Source organism: Pipra filicauda, unplaced genomic scaffold, assembly GCF_003945595.2.
Source record: "Pipra filicauda isolate LSUMZ 115617 unplaced genomic scaffold, ASM394559v2 scaffold273_size1055052_pilon, whole genome shotgun sequence".
In the NCBI taxonomy this organism is placed as follows: domain Eukaryota; kingdom Metazoa; phylum Chordata; class Aves; order Passeriformes; family Pipridae; genus Pipra; species Pipra filicauda.
In genome coordinates this window covers 394,513-419,213 of record NW_024104391.1, presented here as the reverse complement: position 1 = coordinate 419,213, position 24,701 = coordinate 394,513, and the positions used below count along the sequence as shown (strand labels likewise).

Below are 24,701 nucleotides of genomic sequence, written 5' to 3'. Positions count from 1 at the left end.
ATGGTAAGTATTACTGAGATTTCCTGTATTCTACTTTCACCTTTTTCATACAGGTACAAAGACCCTGCTAGCACAGCGAAAACAATAGCCATGCTCCTGGCTCATCTTAACCTGCTTAATCTTTCTTTGATGACCTCAGACACAGCTCAATTACAAAAATACTAACAGTTATGAGCATACTTGGTCTACAGGCACAGTATTTTCATGCAGTCAAATTTACCATCTGACTTGATGACTTCACTCACATAAGGTGACATTTTTACTTATGCATGGAACTGCAGCTTGGTCAATAATTCTGCCTTCCCAGAAAGGTTACTAGGCATGACTCAGTGGTTACAAGCAAAGTGAAAACTCTGAGGTACAAGAGTTGTCCAGCGTTCCACAGCGCAATAAGAAAACAGAGCCAGCAGCATTTGCAGCACTTTTTTTTTTAAATACATGATCTCATTTGTACATCATGGTACTGTACACCAATCCACCCCAAGCAGTTGCAATGTCCAATTTGTGCTTTAATCTGAGCATGTAGAAGGGAGTGGATATATAATTCATGCCTCAGATTGTTTTACTCAAGACTCTGAATCAAGCTGAAGTTTCTTGCTTTTAATATCAGATAGGAAAAGTTTCTCCAAAAGCAGAGTCTGCATATGTACAGTTGCTTCAGGACAGGAAATATTTTGTGGATATCAAACTCAGGTCTTTGTTTCCCTCTAATCCTATATTTGTCAGGTGAAGTTCCCACAGATGCCATTGAACATTGCAAAAAAACCCCTCTGTAAGTTATATACTACTGCCCTCTACTGCATTGTTAATTTAGATCATAAAGCCATCCAAGTCACACTTCCTGTCAGGTTTGTGAGGCTTATTCATGTCATCAGTCAACCAGCCCACCTGTACAGCAAAGATATGAATAAAGTATTCAAAGTTTTGGGGAAGAAAATCACAATATGTCTGAACCAGTAAGACTAAAACAATAAGGACTTGTATAACTGTATTTGTTAAGCCTCTCACCTTTCATCTCCCAACTTCATAAGAAAAACACAGCATCACAGTCATTCTAGAATTAAAAACACCCTCCAGTCAGTTCTATCTGTTCAAACACAAGCTGAAAAAAACCCATAATGGAAAACCTGTGGGATATGTGACACATTAATACCTTTGGATTATCTGAGGTTCACAATTCTCTAATGCTACTGACTGCCAAAGATGTCTACCAGTACAAAAGGCATAAACCTATACAAACATATTCCTTTCCCCAGGAACTTATTACTGAATGTGGCTCACATCCAGGATATGTCTTGGAATAAATAGCATCTGAACAAACTGTGTCAATCCTCTCAATTCAGTTCCCCAGGAACTGTTGTTTCAGTACAGAAAAGAGATTTCTGCAGGACATAAGGCACTTCAGACTTAAATTTAGTTCCTCCACTATTTACAAAGCACTCTGTGCACTCCTCCATTGCTTGTTTCTAATGGAGAATGGGCAGATTGAATGAGAAAGACTGTGCTGCATTTTTCTCATTAAAATGTGTTGAATTAAGGTCAGGTTAATAACTTTCCTTGGTGGCATCATGCTAGGGAACTAATTTCAAAATGATTACCTGAACAGAAGGCATCCTGAAAACTTTTTTAACACAGCATAAGCAAGTAAGAAGCAAACAAAAAGAAATTGAGTAATCTCAGTCTCACACCTCCATAAATTCTAGGACAATTAACAGAGAACTCCAAATGCATCATAAGACATCTCAGAAGATGAACCAATAAGTAATTACCGTGAGAGACACCGAGAACCTGTGGGAAAGAAAAACAGCACCAAGTTGACATTCCAGCTGAGCACTGAGGCAGCACGTTATTAACCACAGGAGACAAACTGTATTAGATCAACTTTATTTATATTATCAAATTTGACAATAAAATATTCCAAATCTATTGAACGCATTCAAACACAGGAACATATAAAATGCCAGGTCTCAGAATGTGTTCCATACAAAATACTGGTTAGTGTAGCAAAGTCATTGCCAAACATTCCCTGAATTTAAGAGGGCCTTGAACACACTGTGCTCCAAGAACTACCTTAATACCAAACATTCCTTCCTTTGGTCTGCAAATCCTTTGCAATTATTGCTAGTTATTGAAGTCTTCTGTTTTTATACAGAATCACACAGTGACTCTGAACCTCTTCAGAAGTATTAAAATGACAGCTGAAAGCTTCATCAGCATTTTTGATACATGTTGTCAAAAATAAGAAACACATTTGGTCCTCAAGACTAGTTTTGGTTTCTGAAAACATCCTGGATGAATAAAACAAAGCAAAAATTATGGAGACATAATTAGTGCATTAGGTATAACAAAGGTACTTCAGTAAATTCAAACATGTCAACTGTGCAGCTTGGTAAAGCACCTGAGTTAATCCTCTTCTGAAAGTGCCACATTCTCCCTAAAGATTTATTTCTTCAGAGCTCTCCCCCAGGAATCTCGACTGCTCCAGTGCCCCTGGCAGGGCTGTGACAGACACGCTGAGTGCTCTCCCCACGGTGAGGGAGCATTCCCAACACACAGCCAGGAATAATGCTTCACTTCCAATGAGAACTGCATCCTAACATGCAAGGAACTGCCAACGAAAGGGCTGATGATGAGTTGGTAGAAAAAAGAATTCCACCTTCTGGCCATAAAGCTACAGCCTGCAGATGCACCACATCCAACCCAAGTCCCACCAGAAGCACTGTGTGTGCTCCCACAGGACTCAGGCACACACATTCCCCTACAACAAGGCTTTACAGTGACAAACAGCAGCACAAACAAATGCCTTGAAAAAGTTTCAGCTTCATTTTACCTTATCAACTAACACAAGTTTATTTATGGAGACACTCAAGGACTTGTCTACTAATGGAAAGCTGATTTATAAATCTTTATGTTAAAAGATACAGTCAACTGATCTCAGAAACACAGTACTAGATTGCCAAAATTAGAATAAGAGTTGTGCTTTTTTTTTTTCTTTTCAGTCACAAAAAGTAGTATTAAAAAACTACTAAAGAAAAGAAAATAAAAAGAACAAGCATCTTTTTGAATCGTGTATTTTGGAACTTCAAATCACAAAAAAACCCTGAAGCTAAATTCTTGCTGTGAGACTGAAAATGCTACTGAGTAGGTAAGGATCTAAATGAAGCTTAGAAACATTCTTCAAATCAGGTTAAGAATCATTTACTTATGTTGTTTTCTCATTTTTTCATCCCTTGATGCCCACATGGGTATCCTGCAGTCCAGCCTCCAGCTCCACTCATTCCAGTGCTTAGTAACAGGCATTCTACTTCAGCAAGAAACACAGACTGCAATGAGCTGTTTCCCTTCATTTTTTCAGTTGTAAACCAGTAGTATAACAATTTATTCAAAAATTGAGTCAGACCAAGGAGGAGCTTTATCATCTTTGAGCAGTCTTGGAACACAAGTCTGAAGCTTATCCAGCTGACAGCCCTGCATACAATAGATCACCTGGCTAACAGACATTGTTTTGTGGGTTTTCTTTTTTTATTTTCTTCTTGTTGTGGGGTTTTTTTGTTTTGGAGTTACTCTGGAAAAGTCTAGGCAATATTACTGCTGAACTGTAGGTTCCTGGACAACTGAGGGTAAGATTATTGTTCCATTTTAAAAATCAGGAAAATGTGTATACTCCCTCAACATAAGTAAAGGAAAAAACGTGGGCAGGGTGGGACAGGGGGGAAATAAAGCTACATAGGGAAGTTAAAACCTAGGAAGACATTTAGCTCGTTGATGACCTTAGTTCAAGTTGTTCTGCATTTAGAGATTTCTGAATTAAAACTTAAAGCCTCAAACCTACCAAAATGTTTCCATTCTACAGTAACAAGAGTTCAAGCCCATCATTTCAACATGTCCTACTGATATGTCCAATGGCAGCAAACATTTTATGCATGGTATTAGTTAAAACTTGACCCTTTAGACAACTTCAGTTTCTTAAGTAGTAAGCCCTTAATAATTTGATGAGTTTCTGAAACTATTAAAACACTTTTCTTGGAGAACCTAGCATTTTGAAAGCATTCTAAATTGCATTTTCAGAAAACTAAGTGCAGTCTAACTGGATGACTGGTTTTAAAGCAAGCAAAAGAGAATCTCTGGGTGACACTTTCTCCAACAGGACTTCTGTAATCAAGGTTGTAAATATGATGGCCCTTAGGCCAGCACTTCTGTGGATGTCAGAGTTGAAATTATTCTTTTTTAACATTGAGTAAAACAATACTGTAGGAAATTAACAGATTTGCATGTTCAGCAATTTATAGAAACATTTAAGGAACAGCATATTCCAACTTCTTGAAACAGCAATAATGAAAATAACGGGAAATTACTTTTAGTCTTAAGCCAAAAAACATTCTTTTCAGTGGAGTGCAATGTTGATCCAATCGCTGCTTGGTCAGTACCTGGGACAGAGATGAAGTATTTGACTGAGAGCAAGGTTTATACTCCATGTGGCATCATGCTGGCTTCCATTCCCCACCCCACTTCAGGAAGTTCACTTCTCTTTGAAATCCTGCCCACCATCCATTACCATTTCCACTACAGGAGATGGTTTTTCACCCAGAAATGTAATTCCATACTGTATAGATTGCTTGCCAGTATTCAATTAGCTTTGATTTATGTGCTACTCCACACAGCTACAGTTATTACAGGCACCAACCAGTTTAGCATCATTCCCTCACTGATAAATAAAGCACAGGGTGAGAATTCCTCAGACTCCAGACTGTATGTCATCAGGGTTCTACAAGTTGATGAGCAAACAATTTCTTTTTAAAAAACCCAGAAGGACAGCTAATAAAGAAGTTTCAAGTAATTCCCACATTATCATTTTTCCCCAAAAGCTGTAGCAAAAGAAAGCTGGATTTCAACAACAGTAACACAGTTCCAGGCAGGCCTGTTCCCTGTCTTACCTCGTAGACATGTGCATTTACAAACTAAGGTACTGGGAACTGGGGATCAGAACATGCAAGACCCTTTAAAAAGTTTTCTGTGCTTTCCAAGTTGTTAATATCATTCCCTTGTCTTATGGGCATCCAAAACTGCAATCCTTCCTAACCCTCCCACTCCAAACCTGCACAGACCACACAAAGGACTCAGGTATCTATGGTTCCATGTAGTATGTGTGAGGGGCCGCACAGTCTCTGCGTGAAAGTCTGTGTGAACATTGGACGACACCACAGGCACCAAAATGCATATTTGATCAAATTTGCAGAATGTGAAAATTCCATGAAGCATCATAAACACAAATCAGAGACAAACAACATTTAGGACATCAAACAACTTCTTGAACACAACCTTTAAAAAAAGAAAAATAAATAATTCAAATATCTAAATATCAGGGGATTAAAAGGCATTTTCCCATATTTAAGGGAAGGCATCCCAGGTGAGGAAAATAACTATCGACACAAGGTTATCACAGATCAAAAAGCAGCTTCTTCACGTAGGCGATGGTCGTGTCGTTGGAGAGCATTTGGATGTGCTCGTTCCCCGGCAGCTCGAACATCAGCACCTCCTGTTTCTGCCTGCGCAGCCAGCGGCGGCACTGCAGGGCGCTCTGCAGGTTCACGGTGCCGTCCCCGTCGCTGTACAGGATGCGCGGCTCCCTGTCGGGGAAGCTCTCGTAGTGGAAGGAGTCGGGGGTGTCCACGCCGCTGCCGTAGAGGCAGTGGATGCGCACGCCCGGCGGGGCCATGTGGAACAGCAGCGGCTCCGTGTCCTGCCGCATCAGCCAGCCGTCCTCGAAGCCGATGTCGCGGTAGAACCGCCCGTAATCCCGCAGAGTGTAGTTGGCCGTGGGGGTGCTCACGAACACCTTGTCTGGAGGCCACGTGTAGTTGTACGGGAGCATCCAGTTTGTGGAAACTGCCGACCTCTGCTGGTCTCTGATCTTGAGTGAGCTGATAACGGGTATCCTGTTGTTGTCACCTTAGAAAAAGGAGTGGAATTCCATTATACATGAAGGGAAGCATAAACCTCAATCGGCAGCAATTACTAGCACTCAGCAATAACGCAGATAAAAAGTCTGGTCCCTTTGCTTACAGTGACAACTTGAAAAGTTTTTCCTTCTTTATGATGACCTTCATAATTAATTTCTGTAAACTAACCTCTAAAAACTTACCAATATAAATAAAAGTTGATGAAAAACTAAACCAAGAACACTGCTGCCCTTCCAATATGCTCCTTTGTAAAGGATGAAATATTTCCTGTGTGGGCCAAGTAAGAAATCAGATTTTATTAGGCGTTATTTAGACCGTTGGCAGGTTTTATCTTAAATGCTTTCCTGGAAAGGTGTTTTACGGTGTTTCTAGTACCCAGAGCATGTTTCTGCTTCAAGAATAAGCAAATACTAATGTCCACACACTTGTGGGAACTCATGAAGAAACTTTATAGATTTAATGAAATGTTTAAAGTTTTCTACATTGAAAACAAGCAGAGTAGCAATATTTCATACAGGATAGCTATAAATTGTTTATTTACCATTTGGCATAGCATTTTACCAGTTTATGCACATCTTTCATAACAAAATGTACAATGGAAAGAAAGTGGCAGATTCTTACTAATGGCCTAAAAAGATAACTGTCATAAAAGGAAACAGAAGCAACTGTTACTGTCTCTGCTTATGCCATCAAGTAAGAGTGCTGTCCTCAGTGACCAGTTCACTCTCAGCACAGCACTTCAACAGAAGAGCTAGAGCCTGTTAACTTCTGGTGGGAACCAGGAAAAATTGCCACTATCAGCAGCTCCCCTTCCCGTCAGCATGTCAAGACTGCTAAAACACTTGCACTTCTCAGAACACAGGTTCTCTCTAATGTGACCCTAATATTTCGTAGCTGGTTACTCTGGTAACATAAACTACATCTTTGCCAGAGGGGGGCAGATAAAACCACAATTCTTCAAAAAACAGTTGATAATGACTATACCTGGTACATGTTTTCAGCTGGTCAAGCTTTTACAAGGCATTACATTTTTATATAATGTTAATCTGGAGAGCTAGAGCTTAGCTCATTATCAATAAAGGTATTAAGTTATCTGATATCAAATAAACCACAAATTTGCTATCTTTTTACCAAATTTAGATTTACTTTTATAACAGAGCTACTGTCTGACCAAAGCATTCTTGAATTTTGTAGAGATCAAGACAACTGTTTTCTTAGCAGTTCATTCCAAAGATGGTTCAAACTAACACATGATTAAGTTATAATTTATATATATATATATATCTTTCTTCATGTTTTAACAGCTGTTCTTGCATCATCACAAAACTAAAAGCTGCTTCATAAGTGGATGATATAGTGATGACTAGAAGCAATTTATTTTTATTTAAACACCACTCCCCCAAAAAACCCAAACCAACAAGCAAAAAAACCTCAAAAAACAACAACCAAACCAAATCAAACAAAAAAAAATTTAAAAAAAAAAAAGCTTAGACAGACCGAAGTTTGTTTTTCTTGTTTTCACCATCACCCTGGCTGGCACACCTCAATTCTTTGTCAGCTGAACTTTGAATCAGATTATCCATTATTAGGTCTAGGTGGTTACAGCATGTAATGGTCCAGGTCAACCATGCTATAAAAATTGAAGTGCTGAAACCAAGACCACTATTCCTGAAAAATACACTCTGGTGCTATTTCAATTCCATAAGGTGGCACTAGTGCTTCAGCAAGGAGACATAAAGCACAGTCTTTAATGCATCTTCAGGAGTACATGGAGACATTGTTGGTATAAGTCTGAAACAGATAAAGGAAACTCCAAAGAGCACAGCAAGAATCACCAAGGTCCCAAAAACCTGTCTCATATTACGGTGTGGTAGCAGCACTTAACTGTGCACTCCCACCACCAAGTTACTGGATACTGCTTGGCAGTTCTCAGCAAAGAAAGCCCGAGTTTGAACTGAACAATAAGAGGACTGTGCACAAAATTTATTTCCAGTCGAATAATCAAACATAGAACTTGACTATTTCAGCCTTCTCTTACAGAACTGGTACAAAGTGCTTATCAAGTACTTTTCTCTGAAGTGATGCCCTACCATGTGGCCAAGACCACATTTAATTAAGTCAGCAGGCACAACACTCACATTATAGTGAACAAAATATTAGGTCTAAGGAAGACACTGCTCGTATTTCAACCTGACAAAAAAATAGAACCAAGCCACCACAGTGAACTTTGTGCCTTTGCCTGCTGTAGGAGGAACATCCTCACTTTATTGGCACTGCAACTGTAATGATACAAGTATTGAGCCTGCAAAGCACATGAGTAAGTAGCTGAAAGTATCACAGAAAATCTACTGAAAATAATTCCACCGTGTCCTGTTTACCACTTTGACAACACAACTGGATTTGACATGAAGTTCCTGGCCATTACATGTTATAAACAAGAATGGGAGCAGAAAGAATGCATTCATAGCATGCCTTGTCTTTCCTGAAGAAATGCAGTACATTTCTTTAAAGCAACAATTCTCCTACATACTAACCCTGCTAATCTTAGAAACTCTATAATAGACTAATGTAATCCAAGTGTTGATGCCTGATGGTGGTGCCTTACTTACAGGTATTTGAGATAGGACTAGCCTAAAACTGCACTCCGAGATTAGGTACTGCCCATTTAACTTTCCTACATGATTCTTAAATTTCTGCTCAAAAAACATGGACTTCAGTACAACAGACATAAAGACGAGAATATGATTACATTTCAGTAGAAATTTAACTATTCATTAAGCATTTGTATAACTAGCCATTTTGGATGAAATGCATTATAAAGGATAAACAAGGTACAAAGCACAAAAGTTTAATCCAACAGAAATCAAGGACTCTGGAATTTCATATAATCATGTATAATTTTATACAGCTAATATTAACATTGCTTACTTCCTGCCATTTCTGTAGCATGCAAACATGTCAGATGAAGCCTGTGGGAAAAGGGAAATCAATTTTTACAGTGCCATTGCAACACATTTAACAATGTGTAAATTGGATGTTTGTATTAAGTTTTCTAATTAGTTACAGAGTAGTGCACTACTGTTCAGACTCAAATGCCTTTGCTAAAGCAAAGTATTCTTTGCTCTGTCCAGGCAAGGCTGACACTTGCTGTGTGTTTTGCATTTCAATGAAGTCCAATTTTTCATGTCAGCTTTGATTAGGAAGAAGATAGTGATATCCAAAGCTAACAAGTCAGAAGTAAGCTACAAAACCAAACCAGAATCATCAAGAACTAAATGCCAAAGCACATGACATCATTATGGTATCACATGATGGGGTAAGTGAACATTTTCCATCAGTCATTTGCAGTTAATTAGTGTAATACATTATGCTTCTTTATTCAGTTTTTTTTTAGTCTCAAGCATATCCAGTGTGCTAAATCCCAGACCTCAGTCAGCAGTGTTACAAATTTCACCTGCCATTTACACTGTAGGCACCACTTCACTGCCATGTCTACAAGTTTCCCTCAATGTTAACCTCAGGCAGCTGTGATCCTGAATCAAAGGAAACTCTGGAATGCTCTGGAGCCCCTGTTAGCTTTGCAATCCTGAACAGAGCAATCAGGCTGGAGGCAGAAGTGACAGAAACAGAAAGCATGAGGCCAAACAGCAGATGACAGAACAATCTGCAGAAAAGAGGTCAGGAGGGGTCAAGAGGGGACATAGCTCCTGGTTACAGGATGGGGATAAATTCGGTCCACGCCCACAAATAGGAAGAATGACAGTCTGGTCTCAAGGTTTGACACAGCAAGTTGTCATCACTTAGGAAAAATATTTTTACCTTTGTAGTACCTTAACCTCTCCTCCTCCAATCTCAGAGTTCCCAGGCTAGTTCAGTATCATGCACTGTGCACCAAAGGCAGTGCCAACCCCCAGGTACCCACCTGAGGCCAGCACACGGAGAGTTTTAGCCACCCCTCCCCAGGGAGCGCCCAGTGACACATAATCCTTGATGTACTTGTCCTTCCAATCCTGAGTCTGCTGGTTGAGGAAGTACAGGGTGTACATATTACCCATACTGTGGGCAATTAAGACAACAGGACTTCCATACTGCTCATACATTAACTCGATCATCTTGCGAAGTGCCACAAAATAGTCTCCATTCTCATCTAAAACATACAGATTACACAGTTAGAATTATTAATTGTGAATGCTAAACTTTAAAACCATAAGCTTTTAAATAATTGCATTAAACTGTCTATGGAATTAATATTACAGAGCTTATAAATTCCAATATTAAGTGGGAGGAGGGTGGGGTTTGTGGGCATGTGCTTTGGTAGTGTGTGGGGTTTCTGTTGTTTTGCTCTGTTTTTAAGGAAGTTTTAAGTGGCCACTCGTTTAAAGAGGGAAAAAAAAAAAAAAGAAACCACAACAATGAGCTCATGTCTGGGTCCTGGAGTGCCCAGGCCCCAAGAACCAGTCAAAATTAAGTATGATTGTACAGGATGGGAGAAGAGACTCAAAACATAGGTGCTGGCTAGGAGAGGCAAAATTTTGTTCAAGTAACAGTATGTTATTTACTTGGTGCCTTTCGCCAGTCATAAGGTGCTCCTCTTACATCTTCATCACGTTTGTAGCCCCAGTCTACTAAACTCTGCACCAGCATATAAAAGTAACTTCCTGTAGACAACAGATAAGAGAACAACAGAACAGTAGCAAGGTTAGTGTTACAAACAAACTCCCTTTGGAGGCATTACCTCTGATACCATATATGCACACATTAAAACTGCAGGAAGCTACGTGCACATTAAACAAAATGAGATGTGCCCACTATCCCCCAAAATTGAGAGAATGCTGCTATTAACACTTCCTACTTGGTGGCTGATCTCTCAAAAATTTTGGCAGCAAAATCTAGCATACACAGAGGGGATAAATTTTACTCAGTAGAGAAAAATTTACTCCTGAACTGTAAAGAAAACACCTCAGAAGTTACTACATTAGAGTCCTAACTTTTGCTGATTGCCAATTAACTTCAGGTAGGGTATAATACAAATTCATAAAGGTTGGCCTGGACTTCAACATTTATTCTTGCAAACCCCAGGGTAGAATTCTGGAAACTACCACAAAACTATTTTTATATCTCTCAGGTAGAGGACTAAGACTGAAGTAACTGAACATAACACTTTAATAGCAAATAAGGGAAACAGTTACAGACTGCATATTGAAAGATGTCACATATGACAAGCTTTGACACATAGGATTTAAGCATTACCACAACTAAATGCATCTAGAAACAGTGTCATAACATCCTACTGAGCATCACAGTCATATCTAAGTTTTGAGCAGAACCTCACTCATTAGTCTTGGATGTTTATTACACAGTCCCTGAAGTGGAGAACTTTAAAGGTGACCCTATTCTAGTTATAAGGCTCATCTGGTGCAGATCATTAAGCACACTGCAGCTCCCTAAAGAGCAATCCTTGTACATACCAACGCTCCTTTTACTCGGGTCAAGAAATTCCAAAGAAAACGTCTGCCCAAATCCTGGGACTCTGATATCCACTCCATCTGGTGGTTCTGTAATCTTACTTGTTCGATTATACACCAGCCTGGGGCAGGGGGGAAGAGGAAAAATAAAGAAAAAACCCATGAAACCTGTTGTATTTCCACATGAGACCTCTCAGCTGTACTGGAAAGAGACTTCTAGGGCTGCCTGTAAAGGACCCTATCTGCTAATAACACCAATGAACCACACCAAGGTTGTGGGTTCAGTCTCTATATGGGCCAGAGATTGGACTTGATGATCCTTGGGGGTTCCTTCCAACTCAGAATATTCCATGAAACGTGATCCAAACCAGTCATTTCCACGTGTCTAGTGGTAGAAATTGGTCTCAGCTGCCCAGGAGTCTGTTGCTAATGACACAGTGCCAGCAGAAGTTCAAGCTCACGTTCCTCCTGCCTGTCCCCTCTGAGCTGCCCGAGGTACCTCCTTCCCCCTGCCTCATCCAAACCTCAGGAATTCATCACAGAATGGGCAGGACCCAAAGAGACCAGTGGGTCATCTGCTCCAACCTCCCTGCTCAAGCAGGGGGTCCCTAAAGCACATGGCACATGGTTCTGGAATATCTCCAGTGAGGGAGGCTCCACTCCCTGTCTGGGTGATCTGTCCCAGTGCACAGTCACTGCACAGCAAACTTCTTCCTCATGTTCAGGTGGAACTTCCCAGGTATTAGTTTGCCCATTGCCTCTTGTCCTGTTGCTGGGCAGCATCAAGAGCATCAGAAAACATTCTCTTGAGAAAGCCCACAAAGGTGCCTGAGAAGTGCTCAACCTACACTGGGTAACTGGTAGAAGAGAAAGTAGAAGCCAAGAGAACCTCTGCTCCTCATCAGTGATGAACAGCTGGCTCAGACACAACAGAGCCACACCTTCAGAGCCCTCCTGTTAGTCCCAGCAGAATTCCAAGCCATTTCTCTCACTAGTCTTGAATCAGAAAAGAGAGTTTAAGGCAGCCATTCTGCACGTCAGCCTGAGGAAAGGCACTAACTGCAAAGAGCAATGTTTCTGGTCTTACCTGATATTATCAATCCAGCAATCAATGATGACAGGCAGAAGCAATTCCAGATTCAGCCAGAGTGTAAAATAACTGTCAGTCTTCTTAGAGCAGAGATAGTGCACTACTGATGGCTTATCTAACTTCGCTTCCAACTGATTACCTAAGTCGCCTGGAACTGAAAAATATAAAAAGGAAAGAGGAAAATATAAAAGGGAGACTTAATTAAAGCAAATAACATTTTACATTGCAATATACATATCTAAATACTGTAGCCCTCATTTGCATCATCACTGCATCCAGAGACACTATAAAATTTTGTAACTGGAAAAAAAAAACATTATAGAAGAAGAAAGTACTACATGTACATTTTCCACTGAAAATATTTAGATTTTAAAGAATCAGTAGCTGAGTAATCATTACATAGAATAATTCTGGATCAACAGTTCATAACTTCCGAGAGGACTATAAAGGAACATGTCACATTAGCCCATTGGTATGAGAAACAAAGATTGCCTTGGACATTACCAAAATTATCTGTGTTTTAAAGTACAATCTTTCTGAAAGAACTTTTTCTTCAGTGTCACAACTGCATATAAAAGTCTTTGTTCTCTTTAAACAGTTGCCTGCAAACTATCAATTTGAGATTAAAAACATGAAAAGTAAAAGATCCATTTATATTTTATCTTCCCTTCTTCACCTCCAACCACACTTTTGCAACACAAGATGTAGTTGGCTAACAATGTCAAAATACAGTTTCATATCTCTTACATGCAGGCTTGGATGCAACAACAGTATTGCTCCTCACTTTTTTCCTCTGTATGCATTACGACAGTAATACTTGGTCTTGTAATTGCACTTTCTTGAGGCACATACTAAATGCCAGTATTCCTTTGATTGAGGTTTATTTTTTTTTATTTTTTAAATGCTAGATGGAAATAGGAATATTTTTCTAAATTAGAAAAATACTTAACAAAACATTCTTACAATTTTCAGCAGCAAGTTTTCAGAGAAACGTCTTACATTCTGTTATGGTTAATCATTTTTTCCTCAAAAAACAGAAAGGCAAAAACATTTCAGCATCTGAAAAGTTTTTCCATGTGCGAAAAATTTAGAAGTAAGGCCCTTCTTAAGGGTTTTCCCAGCATTTTTCAGCTCCACACAGCCACCTTTTTGGGGTGTGCACAACTGTATCCTATTTACTTGCTGATGTTTAATTCTGAAGTTTTTTAATTTCTAACCCATACAGTTGTGTCCCCCCTCCCCCCACCAAGTTACTTAATCAAAACAGTTTAAGCTCTATAAAACACTAATACTTAGCAATAGCTTCAGGAAATAGATATCTTTTAGTGGAACATTTAATTTAACTGTGCTTTTTAGAGAAACACTTATTGCAGAACTGAAAGAGGACAGAATTTCAAACTACAGACCTGGACAACCGCAGTCCAAAACACTCCCTAACCACTGCAGATTATGCCTCACCACAAGGATTTCTTTATTAACCACCCCTACTTTCTCATTAGGTTTCTAATGGTGTTATTTTTGTAGCCTTAAGTGAAACGTTAAGAGTCCCAGTAGCTGACCATGGTTTATTTTAGGTCATATTTCAAGGACTGATATGCTGGAAAGCATAGTAAGGGAGATTATAGGATTGCATCACACCCTAGAAAGAGTTTACTGAAGTTCAGTCTTGTAACCTCACAAAATGCTACTTAGTTATTGCTTAGAAAACTAAGGCAACAGCTTGTTCCAGCGTCGTGCCTCTGCTGTATCAGTGTTTTTAATTAGAAAGGAACAGAAGGTAATTCTATGTATATCAATCATCGGTGACTGGCAGCTTCAGCAGCAGACCTGCCAAGCACGGAACAGGTTGATTTTGTCTTCGGTTTCAATGCAAAACAAAGAAGAGCAACATTTTGTTCTATCCTGGAATCTCATTTCCTTGGGTAAAAATCAAATCCTTCCAGCAAAGATACCTTTCAAAGACTTAGACAAACAGCTGGAGTTTGAAGGACTTGCTGATGAGCGAGTGCAGTTAAAAACCCTCAGCAACTCCAGCTCAGAGTAGGCAAACTCACAACTGAAGAAGTTAAAAATTATAACCAAGATACATTTACCAACAAAAGTGCTGAAAGCAGGAAACTACAAAGTCTCACTTGGACTTAATGGAGTAATCTTAGATTAACTGCAAGTTTAATTTAGTTAAGATATTTTATCTTCAAGCTTCTTGAGGACAGAGGCTGTGCTCCTGTGTCCAGTTCAGGGCAGAAGATGAGAAACACGACATACTGATTTTTACTCAAGTTGATGATAAAGAACAAGATGAAAAACGGCAATTTCTGCAATTCTAAACAAAAGATAAGGGACAAGTTCCACCTGTGCCAAGATACATCCTGGAGTTAAAAAATAAATTCTCGTGTACATGTATGAGGCCTGATTATTTATAAAGCAGGGATTAACAAAAATGCCTGTCATATTTACATTTCCATATTAACAGTGAAACTGCTAATCACCATAATTCACAGCCGGGGTTTTTATTTTTAAAGTATATTTGCAAGCTGAAGAGGGTTCATGATGAAGCTATAGGAAATAAAATACAAATTTTGATTTTTGAGATTATGGAAAGAAATATGCAAGATCTTCAGTCCTCAACCCACCCAGTTTAACAGTGTTAATGATTTACCTTTTGGCTGGAGAACTACTTGGTGGCTTTTTGATAAGTAACAGGTTAAAAAAATATCACATTGAAGATTAATTCTGTAAATTAAGGGCATACCTCTCCAAATTTTCTATGATGGAATTTAAAAGCAGTAGAAAAACATCTTTCCCTTTGCTTTCAGGCCATACAGAGAAAGCATCTGTGGGCAGAGTTATCTTTAAGCAATTTTTCTCCTCATCCTCTCATCTACCAGTATCTGTAGTTTCTAAGCCTTTTTGCTGGAAACATTACATAAAGTTCATAGTTTTTAAAGCCTGCAGACTGATCCCAAAATAACTGGCAAGGGGAGTTCTGCAAATACATCAGCACTAGTTAAAACTGGATGTCCAAGAAAAGATCTTCAGCAGTACCCTTGCTTCCCAGCTTGCAGTTGTGTAATTCCTCTCTTGATTTCTGAACTACAACATTTGGAAATATGAGATTTCATATTCAGGGAAAAAAAAAATAAAAGGCACTTCCATCAGATTTCTAGCACATTCTCATTTTTCACAGACAGTAATCCCAACAGAACTCATTCCAATACGCTGATGAACCCAATTCATTTCCAATATTATAGTATCCTTGGCTGACTTTTTTCATCTCATCTGTCCTGACAGAACTAGTAGATCTCCTTTTGGGATGGGTTCTTGTATGTTTACACTTTATGGAAAGCACATTTACAAGTTTCATTGAAGAGTGGCCTCGGAGCCCGTGAATTACAACAACCAGCTTTAGGACACATCCATACTCGTGCCTATCACTATCCTTAAGCCTTAGTGACAGATTCACAGTTCCCATCAAAAGACTATGAGCAAACTGCACCTTTATAGTGACTTGCCTTAATACTGCTCAGATAACAAAGACAAATGATCATTCAACAAACACCCTGAATAGGAGGATCTCACATTTTATCTGTTAAGAAAAATAAAATAATAATTAAAAATAGTGCCTACATAATAATGGGGTTGGGGGCTGGGCTATTTTTTGTGTGTATGTGTGGGATTAAAAAAAAAAAAAAAGACCATCAGTTGATACCTTTTTTACTACTTTTATCTGAAATGCAAATGCTTTTGAGTATTTATCAACTATTATAACTTTTTAACTGGCATAATTTCCTCAAATAACTGTCATCTTTTTGGTTCTATAAATTAGCATTCCTTCAAAACAAACCAATTTCCAACTTCCCTGGCAAATTAATGTTAAACTCTGACCACAGTTCTCTAAGGAGAACATCTCCAAGTAGCTCACAGACACCACAGAAGAGGCCTGTGTTTAAAATTAGGAACAAGAAAGCAAACAACATCTCACATGATACTTCCAGATACCTTGGATCACATGAGGCATAAACATTTAAAGCACTCCTGACATCTAGCCAGCTGACCATACAAACATGCACACCTCAATTAGCAGTCAGCAGGAATTCACAGGCAAAGCTCTTTTACATGTAAATCAATTATTAACAAACTTCATTTAGGTGTCTTTCTAGAAAACTTTAGCCAAGTACCTAACAAATTGTTTGCAGAAGGTATCAGAACATTGATATAATAATTGTGTTGAGTCAGCTGTAAAAGGTAAAGAGTTCAGTGAATCCAATGCTGGTCTTATAAGGACGGGTTATCAGCTCCAAAAATTTCTAACACGTGAGATAGTATGCAGTGATTATCCATGGGCTATGTGAGAAAATGCAGGAAGAGCAGCCACAAAATAAACTACTTCTCACAAGCATTAGAAGACAAGCCTGTTGAATATAACCAAACTGAAGTGCAAAAAAGTTCTGATTCATGTAAACATGAAGCAGATACACAGAAGGAATTGCACAGAATATGTATATATTTAGTAGATATTGTCAGTAGAACAGAAGTATTTGGAGGGTTATTTTGGTTCTTAAAGGAGATTTTTCTGTATAAATATATTGTCCTGGCTAAACAGAAAACTCTTTAAAAAGGCACAAAAGCAAATCAGTATCTTAATTAGTCCCCTTTTCCCCAAAAACACTTGAGAGAGGAATCCAAGATAATCACCCTAGATTTTAATGAGCATTGTGCTTGATATTCAGCCAGGTTTCTGGACATAAGGCTTTGACTTTTGCCTGTTTCTTCTTCTGTAAAATCACTGTTATCTGAATACACTTGATGCTTTGTTATCCAAATCTCAGGGAAAAGTGAGCAATTGCATTGCAGTATTTTGCTGGCAGTTACTACCCGTGCCAGTTTGGTCCCCTGTTACGTACAAACACGAGCTCCAGGCACAGCAGCTCCTGCTACCAAGGCCCCCTGATGATGCAGAGCCCAGGTGAAAAGCCAACCTAATCCAAACGGTGTGGTGCCACTCTCCACATTCCTCGTGCCAGCTGCTCCACTAAAGTAAGTCAATCACCACATTAATCACTTCTAAACGTTCTCGTTCTCATGCATTAGCAAGTCAAAGGACCCCATAAAGTGGCCAATAAGCAGGCACAAGGAAAGCTGGGTGAGCACTGAGCTCTTGGACGGGCCCAGCTTTCCACAGAACCTCCCTTCACCTGAGCCAGTCAGGGGCCTCTACAAATCTGAGACCTGTTGCCATCACAACCACGGCCAAGAGTTACCAGGTTGTATTCATGCAGCTCATGTATTTTCAGATGTGAGATTTCTTGAGGCAGTATTTTTGTTGGTGCCTGGGCAGCAGAACATAGTTACCCACAAGCAATGCTCGTGCAAGCTACTGCTCTGCTTCCTCCTCCATGAGTTGGGTAAGCACAGGCTGCAACTGCAAAGTGAGGTCATTACAAAAAACAGTTTGAGAGCAAGCTACACTGGGTCTTGTGACCATCACTAGTCTAAAACGCTTATGAAGTGTCATTATGTTGACAACATTCCTTTAAACAGCATCTCTTCTTTCTTTATTCTTTCAGATCAGGTGGCCGTGTTGCTACACACAGAATAAGACCAAACTTGTTAACTCCTCTTTCTACTGAAGGGTTTTAGCTTCCAAACAAACCAAGTGTAAGTGCTTTGATCACGAGATCCTGTTTGCTACAAGACAAAAACATATGTAGAAACTGAACATATACGAGGAATTAGGAATCTGGATGCCAGCCTGATAAATCAGGGGAATCAACTCTGTATTCCCATCTTGTATGGGCTCCAAAATCATCTCAGGCTTGTATGGGCCTGTATAATGCAGCCCTGCACACGCTTCCATGTCCTTTTCATTTGTGTTTCCAGGTAATGTGGGTTTTTCTTCCCTCTCTCAAGCACCTGTGTTAAGCCAGCACTTAGAATACTTCCCTAAACAATTCCACTAAACCCCTCCACCATCCTCACGGCAGTAATTCTCACGTACGTACGCAAGAAGGGTAAAGAAAAGGTCACAAAAAGTTAACTAAAATCAAGATGAGAACATTTCATCCAGAACCAGCAGCTGACCGACAGTTACTCCTTCCTCTCCTTTGTTTGTTTGACCTTCACTGCCCATGTCATGTCTAATCAAAACTAAGCCCTTACTGCAGGTTACAAGAGTAACTGCTATAAATCAAAAAACCATAATATTTTACAGTAGGAAGTTACAGCAAATCACTCCCCAAGAGTACCTGCTTCCTCAAACATACAGGCAGCCCAGAAAAATTACATTAGAACCCACTGAATCTTCACCTTCTGGACAGGTGAGGACCAGGCAGCGGAAAACAGTAAACTTTAAAACGCAGACACTGAAGAGAATAGTAAGAGATGCAAGTTCTGTAGTGTTTGATGAAAACTGCTGGTTTACAACAGCAAGACAGTCTGTTGTAAAGCACTCATTGCTAAATGTGTGCTCAGCCAGAGCGTTTACCAGAAGGTCTCTTAAGAAAACGTAGGTCAGCCATGGTTCTTAAAACCATCCTTAGGGAACATATATACTTACAGCAGATCCATCAGTAGTAACTCCACGCTTCTACAATCAGTATTGCTTTCAAATCTTTGATTCCTTCACAGCTAGAGTTCAATATTGGATCAGCAACTAACACACTATCACCTTTGTCATCAAGAAGCTTGTGCTGAAGCAAGTGCCAAGACCTATTACTAAAACCCAGCATTATGGAGTGGAAAGATGGGATAAAAGATTGTTTCTAGCTTCCTCAGGCAGAATTCAAAGAACTTTTGTTCAGGTTTCAACTCCCACCCCTTAGGACATCCCTTTGCAGTTTCTACTTCCAAATCTACATCCTGTCAGTCAGTTCAGCAGTCTATTAAGAACTGTGGATTCATACACCTTATTCCTGAAATAACAAGAACATTTTTGAAGATGCTGTGTTAGAATTTACCCTTTTATGTCAGAAGTCTGTAACAGTACTAATACAGTTAACATCAGAGCCTAAATTATTATCAAGAAATGGAGCTCAAAATGAACAGCATGCCACTGATTATCCTTTTCCCAATATTTTTCCCATTTTCTTACTTTTTCTTCCCCCCTTACCCTTAAGGCTAATCGCATAATAAGAATGTGCAGCATACTGAATACATTCACAGGACTGCCTACTGACACTACTGCCACCAAATGCACTTACTATCTTGGAATGGTTAAGAATTACAGTTTCAGTAGACAAGTTATTAAAACATTTAAAATTTATTTACAATTCTCATCAATAGATACAAAAACCATCTAACACATATTACTAACTATTATACGAATATTGTCTATATATTCAATACAAACTATTTTGTGTTAACAGGTGAAACCACAGGTCAGTAGTGAATATACATTTCTCATGTTTGAGCCAATTATTTTTTAAATACACGTAGCTCGACTGCTAGAACACCCAGTCACTCCTCTTTCCACGTCTGATTCCAGCCTCTTTCACGGAAGGTTCACACAGAGGAAAAACTTAAGAAGCGAGGTCTGGCGTTCGTTACCGAGCCGGAGGTGTATTAACGCGAGCCGTGCACTTGGGCGCACCCGGAGCGCTGCCCGGCCCGGCCCCGCGGCCCGACCTGCCGGGGGATCCCGGAGCAGCCGCTCCGCTCCCCGCTCCCGCAGCCCCTCAGTGCCCGGGCAGCGCCCCGGCCCCCCGCGCCTCCCGCCGGGCTGTGGGATGGGCCGGTGGGTGCGCCCCGGCCCCGCGGTGCCGCCGCCCGCCCCGCCGCCCCCCGGCTCTTACCCAGCACCACGGGCGGCCCCGCGGGCCGGCGGCGCGGCGCTCCCCCGCCGGGGCACGGCAGCGGCAGCAGCAGCAGGAGGAGGAGGAGGCCGAGGAAGGGGCTCCCCGCAGTGCGCGGGACGAGCCTGGCGCCGGCCGGGGGAGCCATGGCCCCAGCGCATACCCCCGGGGCCGGCAGCGCTGCCGCGGCCCGGCCGAGTGCGGCCCCGCCGCCCGGCCCCGCACTAAAGCGCCCGCCCCGCCCCGCCCCGCCGGCCCCGCCCCGCCGGGATCGCCCCGCCCCGTGCGTCAGCGCCGAGCGCGAGCGGCCCCGCCCCGCCAGTGGCCCCGCCCCGCCAACGGCCCCGGAGAGCCCTGAGGGGCGGCCCGGGCTGAGGGAGCGGCGCTGAGGGAGCGCTGAGGGACGAGCGCCTTGGGGCCGCACCACAACATCCACGCTCGTGTGGTCGTGGTGACTGCTGAAAGTAAGGCGCGTTTGCTGCAAAACATGTCTAAAAATAAGTAGTGCGCGAGGGGCATGGTCAGAATGGTTTAAAGGAAAGCAAAAGTTCTTGGAAGAACTGGACGTTTTAGTATTAAACAGTCAAGGGAGTGGGCATCTGATCAGTCAACACCCGAGTAACGTAACAGGTAATTGGTACAGAGTGTCCCCGGGATCAGGCATTTGGCAATACTGGAAAAAAAAAATCATTAGACCTCTATACGTGTGACAAGTACAGGTAGACCTGTAATTACAGTACTTTAAACCAGAAGGGTTGTAAGCCTCTGTGCTTCAGCAGTCCCGGTTAGTGGGGCTGTGTGCCCGGTCTGACGGACAGGTCATTGGCGGGTGTCTGGCTGAGGGGCAGGAGGAGGGGTGTCCGCAGAAGCAGAAACTAAACAGAGGCAAAAAATGGAACTTGGAACCAGTTCCAATCACACCTCGTGATCAGTCATGATTGTGCTGATGGGCAGTACAAGGTTTCCTTGATTCACTTATATATCTCCTCCTGCTGAGGAAATACACATTCTGAGCCAGATGTTATCAATTTGTGCTCAGGGTAAAGCTATTTCTGATAGGGTTACTTTGCAACAAGGGCATTGCTGTGTCTACTTCACAGCTCCCTACATCACTCAGTATGTCTACTAATTTTCAGAAATATTCCTACCTCGAATGCTTAATACACTAGCATGAACAATGTCACAAATGAAGATGTGGGAGTAAAAGACAAGTAGAAGTACACATTGTCAGGTATAAAACTGAAACTCTTCTTACCTCACTGAATTCAGTATTCAACAACTTTTGTAATTCCTGAAGAGAGACATGCCAGAGGTCTGTGCATGAAGGCAGAATCTGGTAAAACAGATACACAGCCTATTGACAGGAGTTTAGAAAAATGATGTTGGCTTGGCATTGACATGGAAGGAGAGACATCTTTCTCCTGAAATCAGACCAAGGAGGAAAATGCAACAAATCATACAAGGAAGCTAAGACCAAGTCTAAATCTAGACTTGCCTTTTTTCTAGGCAGCAGCCACACCTCGTGTATTTACATTCAACAAACCCAAAGACAGGTGCTTAGTCACCATGCAAGTGGTGACATGAAATGACCTCCTACTAAAGCAAACTACCACGTGTGCAAGTATGACTGACTAAAACCAATTGCAACAGTGAAGGTGGTGTAGGAATTAAATGTTACAAAATGCAGCAAAAGACCTTATGGAAGGGTAAAACAGTATTTAAAAGAAACCTTCTTTCAGGCACAGTCATTCTCTCATACTCAAAAGCCTCAAAATGCACATGTCCAAATAGTCTGGCCAGGATCACTTGTCCTATGACACAGGGTTCATGGGATGACAGCTGTCAAGTCTTCTACATCTCCTGGGTTCCCTTGGGTGGCATCAGAGCAGTTTTGGGACAGATTTTCTGTGCCTTTTAGGAGACAGTTATTATGACTTTTTTTTTGTCTCAGCCTAATTTCACCCTCTGTCAATTTTGGGCAAGTTCATTGCCTGTTGTCTTCTTTCTGCAGAGCTGACAGAGGAATGGCCCCTATGATTTTCTGTAAACTTGATGCCATCTTCCCCTTACCAGAAGGCTGGTCTTCTGCTGCTAAGACAGTTCTGCTGTAGGCCTCTCAGAACACAGGCCTTTTGATGTACACACTGCATTTGTCAGCATTTACAAGTATAATTGCTCCTATTTGTGTCCTTGGTTATCACATATGTATCGTTTCTGTAAGCACTGCCTCATGGATTCTACTCAAGATGTCACACAGGCACAATTCCATACTCAATTCAAACCAATCTTAATGTTTACTTCACAAATCTCTGTGCTGTTCTGGCAGCTGGGAAGGTCTTCACACTTCACTAAAAATCTTTACATCTAATTCTTTTCCAGGAGAAGTCCACTAAGCACGTAATAGCTACTCCTCCTGCTCTGCAAGCCCAGGCTCTTCAGATAACAGTCTTTCAGCTGATGAATCAAGTAGTGTATGTTAGTTATTTCTTGATGTCTCCTTTTGGGAGGTCAGGACTATTCACATTCAAAGACATTACATTCAAAGTAAAATAAGCTTTTTGCCTTTGGAAGGTTGTTTAAGTATGCACAGCAAATTTCTGTTTGCACATTGAGTCCCTGGTCCTGTTGTCACGCACACCACCAAACCCAGGCACCTGGACATACGGCATTGCTTTCCAGGAGATGATACCCTGCTATTAATTGAGTCAGTGCAACTATTGCCAGGTGCTGTTTTGTTAGAAGGGAAATCCAGCTCTTTCTCCACAGAGAATGACTTAACAGCAGGGCATTTGTAGATTAACAGCAGTTCAGGAACATGACCAGTCATTTTCCAGGGCAAATTCAAAAAAATACCAGAACCAACTACACATCTGAACTGCCAGTAAAATGCCAGCCAGCTTATTATTATACTAAGTACATGCTTTGTACTGCTTCCTTCACATGTTTTCTATCCAAAGGTGGCTAGAAATGAAAAAAGAACTTATTACAATCGAAACTACTGATAAAAGCAGTACCGCATCTTTTTCACTTCTATATGAACTGGAAAAAAACATTATCCATACTTCGGAGGCCAGTTTGTTGCCACTGTAGGGATTTTTTTTAATATGCATAATCTATCTAATAAGAAAATATTCATTTCTTAAAAAAAACCCCAAACACCACCATAAATAAAAAGTATTAAGCACCAGAAACTACACTATCAGTAATGTTATCTTTGTTTAAGTCTCCATGAGGGCTTGCACTGGCAATCTGACAAAACCCATGAATTGGATATGAGTTTGCACTCTGGTTACTTAAAAGAAACAATCCTTTCCAGAAATCTACTATTTGCTTAAATGTCTTTTATTTGATTGAACAGAATTCTCTGTTTGCTTCTGATCCTTGCCATTTAAGTAGTGTTTGCATTGGCTCAAGTCCCCTCAAACACGATTGTGCTGAGCTAGACACATTAGGAGAAAACAGCCAGTTTCAAAAAAGATGTGAAGACAACCCAAGTGTTGTCACACTGCTCTGTACTTGCATATCAGCACAGTAGCACAGTCCCAGGACACGATGTGACATGCATTTGAACCGGGGCTGCAAAGACACTTCTTCCTTTCACTTCTCCTGCATCCTCAGCACTTCACAGTCACTTCCATATTGTTCCCCACAGTGCTGCTCAAGAGCATCAGGATGATAAACAACACTTGTGTTCCTCATTGTCTTTCAGGCTAAATTTGGTTGCAGTGTCAAACAGTGACCAGAAGAAAAGAGAAGAGGGCAATTGGGTAGTGAGAATACAGAAATGCAGGCTCACATGATCAGAGCCTACCTGCTCACCAGGGTAGGATATCCACAATTAACAGATCCGGTCACTGCCATCTCTCCTATCTTCAAACCTTTAATCCATATAACAGAGATCATATTACTCTTTTGGCTCATGTTTTGCCCTTGCAAACTGTCCATGTAATAGAGCTTCCTAATAAATTGTGAGGATTTAATGACTAAGAAGCTGAATTCAGAACTTGTGCTCAGTCAAAGAGGACTTTATTAGAATCTGGGAGTGAGATTCTCAGCAAGAATGCTGGGACTTAAGGTACTGGGAGTTTTACTCAAGATTTACTCAGAGTTGGTGTTCTGGGTTGGGCCACCAAAGAATTTTGAAATTGAAGCTAGGCAAAATATGGAAGTTTCAAAAAAATAAATGAATGGTGGCACAGGAAGATGGAAAGAGCAGATACAGTTTTGTGTAGGGTGAGTATATGAGGCAAAGTGTTGAAAATGCAATCTATGATGTGATGAAAACTGAGTAGGTTGAACCCTCAGGGATAGTTTACGTCTTGCACAAGTTCCCACAAATTACAACACCTTCCCAGCACATTGCGTGAGCTGTAGAACCTGACATTTTTTGCTGTGC

At 40.8% G+C, this 24,701-nt stretch overlaps 2 protein-coding genes across 17 annotated transcripts in view; one reads left to right on the top strand and one right to left on the bottom strand.

Annotated features, from left to right (window-relative positions):
• Positions 1–24,701, top strand: part of ESRP2 (epithelial splicing regulatory protein 2) — a 180,198-nt gene that overhangs the window by 65,239 nt on the left and 90,258 nt on the right. For 14 of the 16 annotated variants that reach the window (XM_039382525.1, XM_039382524.1, XM_039382521.1 and 11 more), the window contains one exon: positions 9,151–9,276. The gene's annotated coding sequence lies outside the window, so the exon portion shown is untranslated. Of the gene's footprint in view, positions 1–9,150; positions 9,277–20,683; positions 20,770–20,916; positions 20,936–24,701 lie in introns of those variants that run through there. The other 2 variants (XM_039382528.1, XM_039382532.1) reach the window with 2 other exon arrangements.
• Positions 3,826–20,497, bottom strand: PLA2G15 (phospholipase A2 group XV). Its single transcript, XM_027750048.2, has 6 exons — positions 20,306–20,497; positions 12,513–12,669; positions 11,429–11,547; positions 10,520–10,618; positions 9,883–10,107; positions 3,826–5,949 (listed from the first exon to the last, which is right to left on the bottom strand). The coding sequence occupies exons 1-6, from the start codon at positions 20,451–20,453 to the stop codon at positions 5,438–5,440; spliced, it is 1,260 nt and encodes a 419-aa protein (XP_027605849.1). The 5' UTR covers positions 20,454–20,497; the 3' UTR covers positions 3,826–5,437.

Excerpts from the sequence above, each read along its gene's own strand:
- PLA2G15 (XM_027750048.2), bottom strand. The coding sequence starts at position 20,453 with ATGGCTCCCCCGGCCGGCGCCAGGCTCGTCCCGCGCACTGCGGGGAGC. Across the intron at positions 12,670-20,305 it reads GGGGCCGCCCGTGGTGCTGG|TTCCAGGCGACTTAGGTAAT; the intron begins GTAAGAGCCGGG and ends TATATTTTTCAG. Across the intron at positions 11,548-12,512 it reads TGCTGGATTGATAATATCAG|GCTGGTGTATAATCGAACAA; the intron begins GTAAGACCAGAA and ends CCCCTGCCCCAG.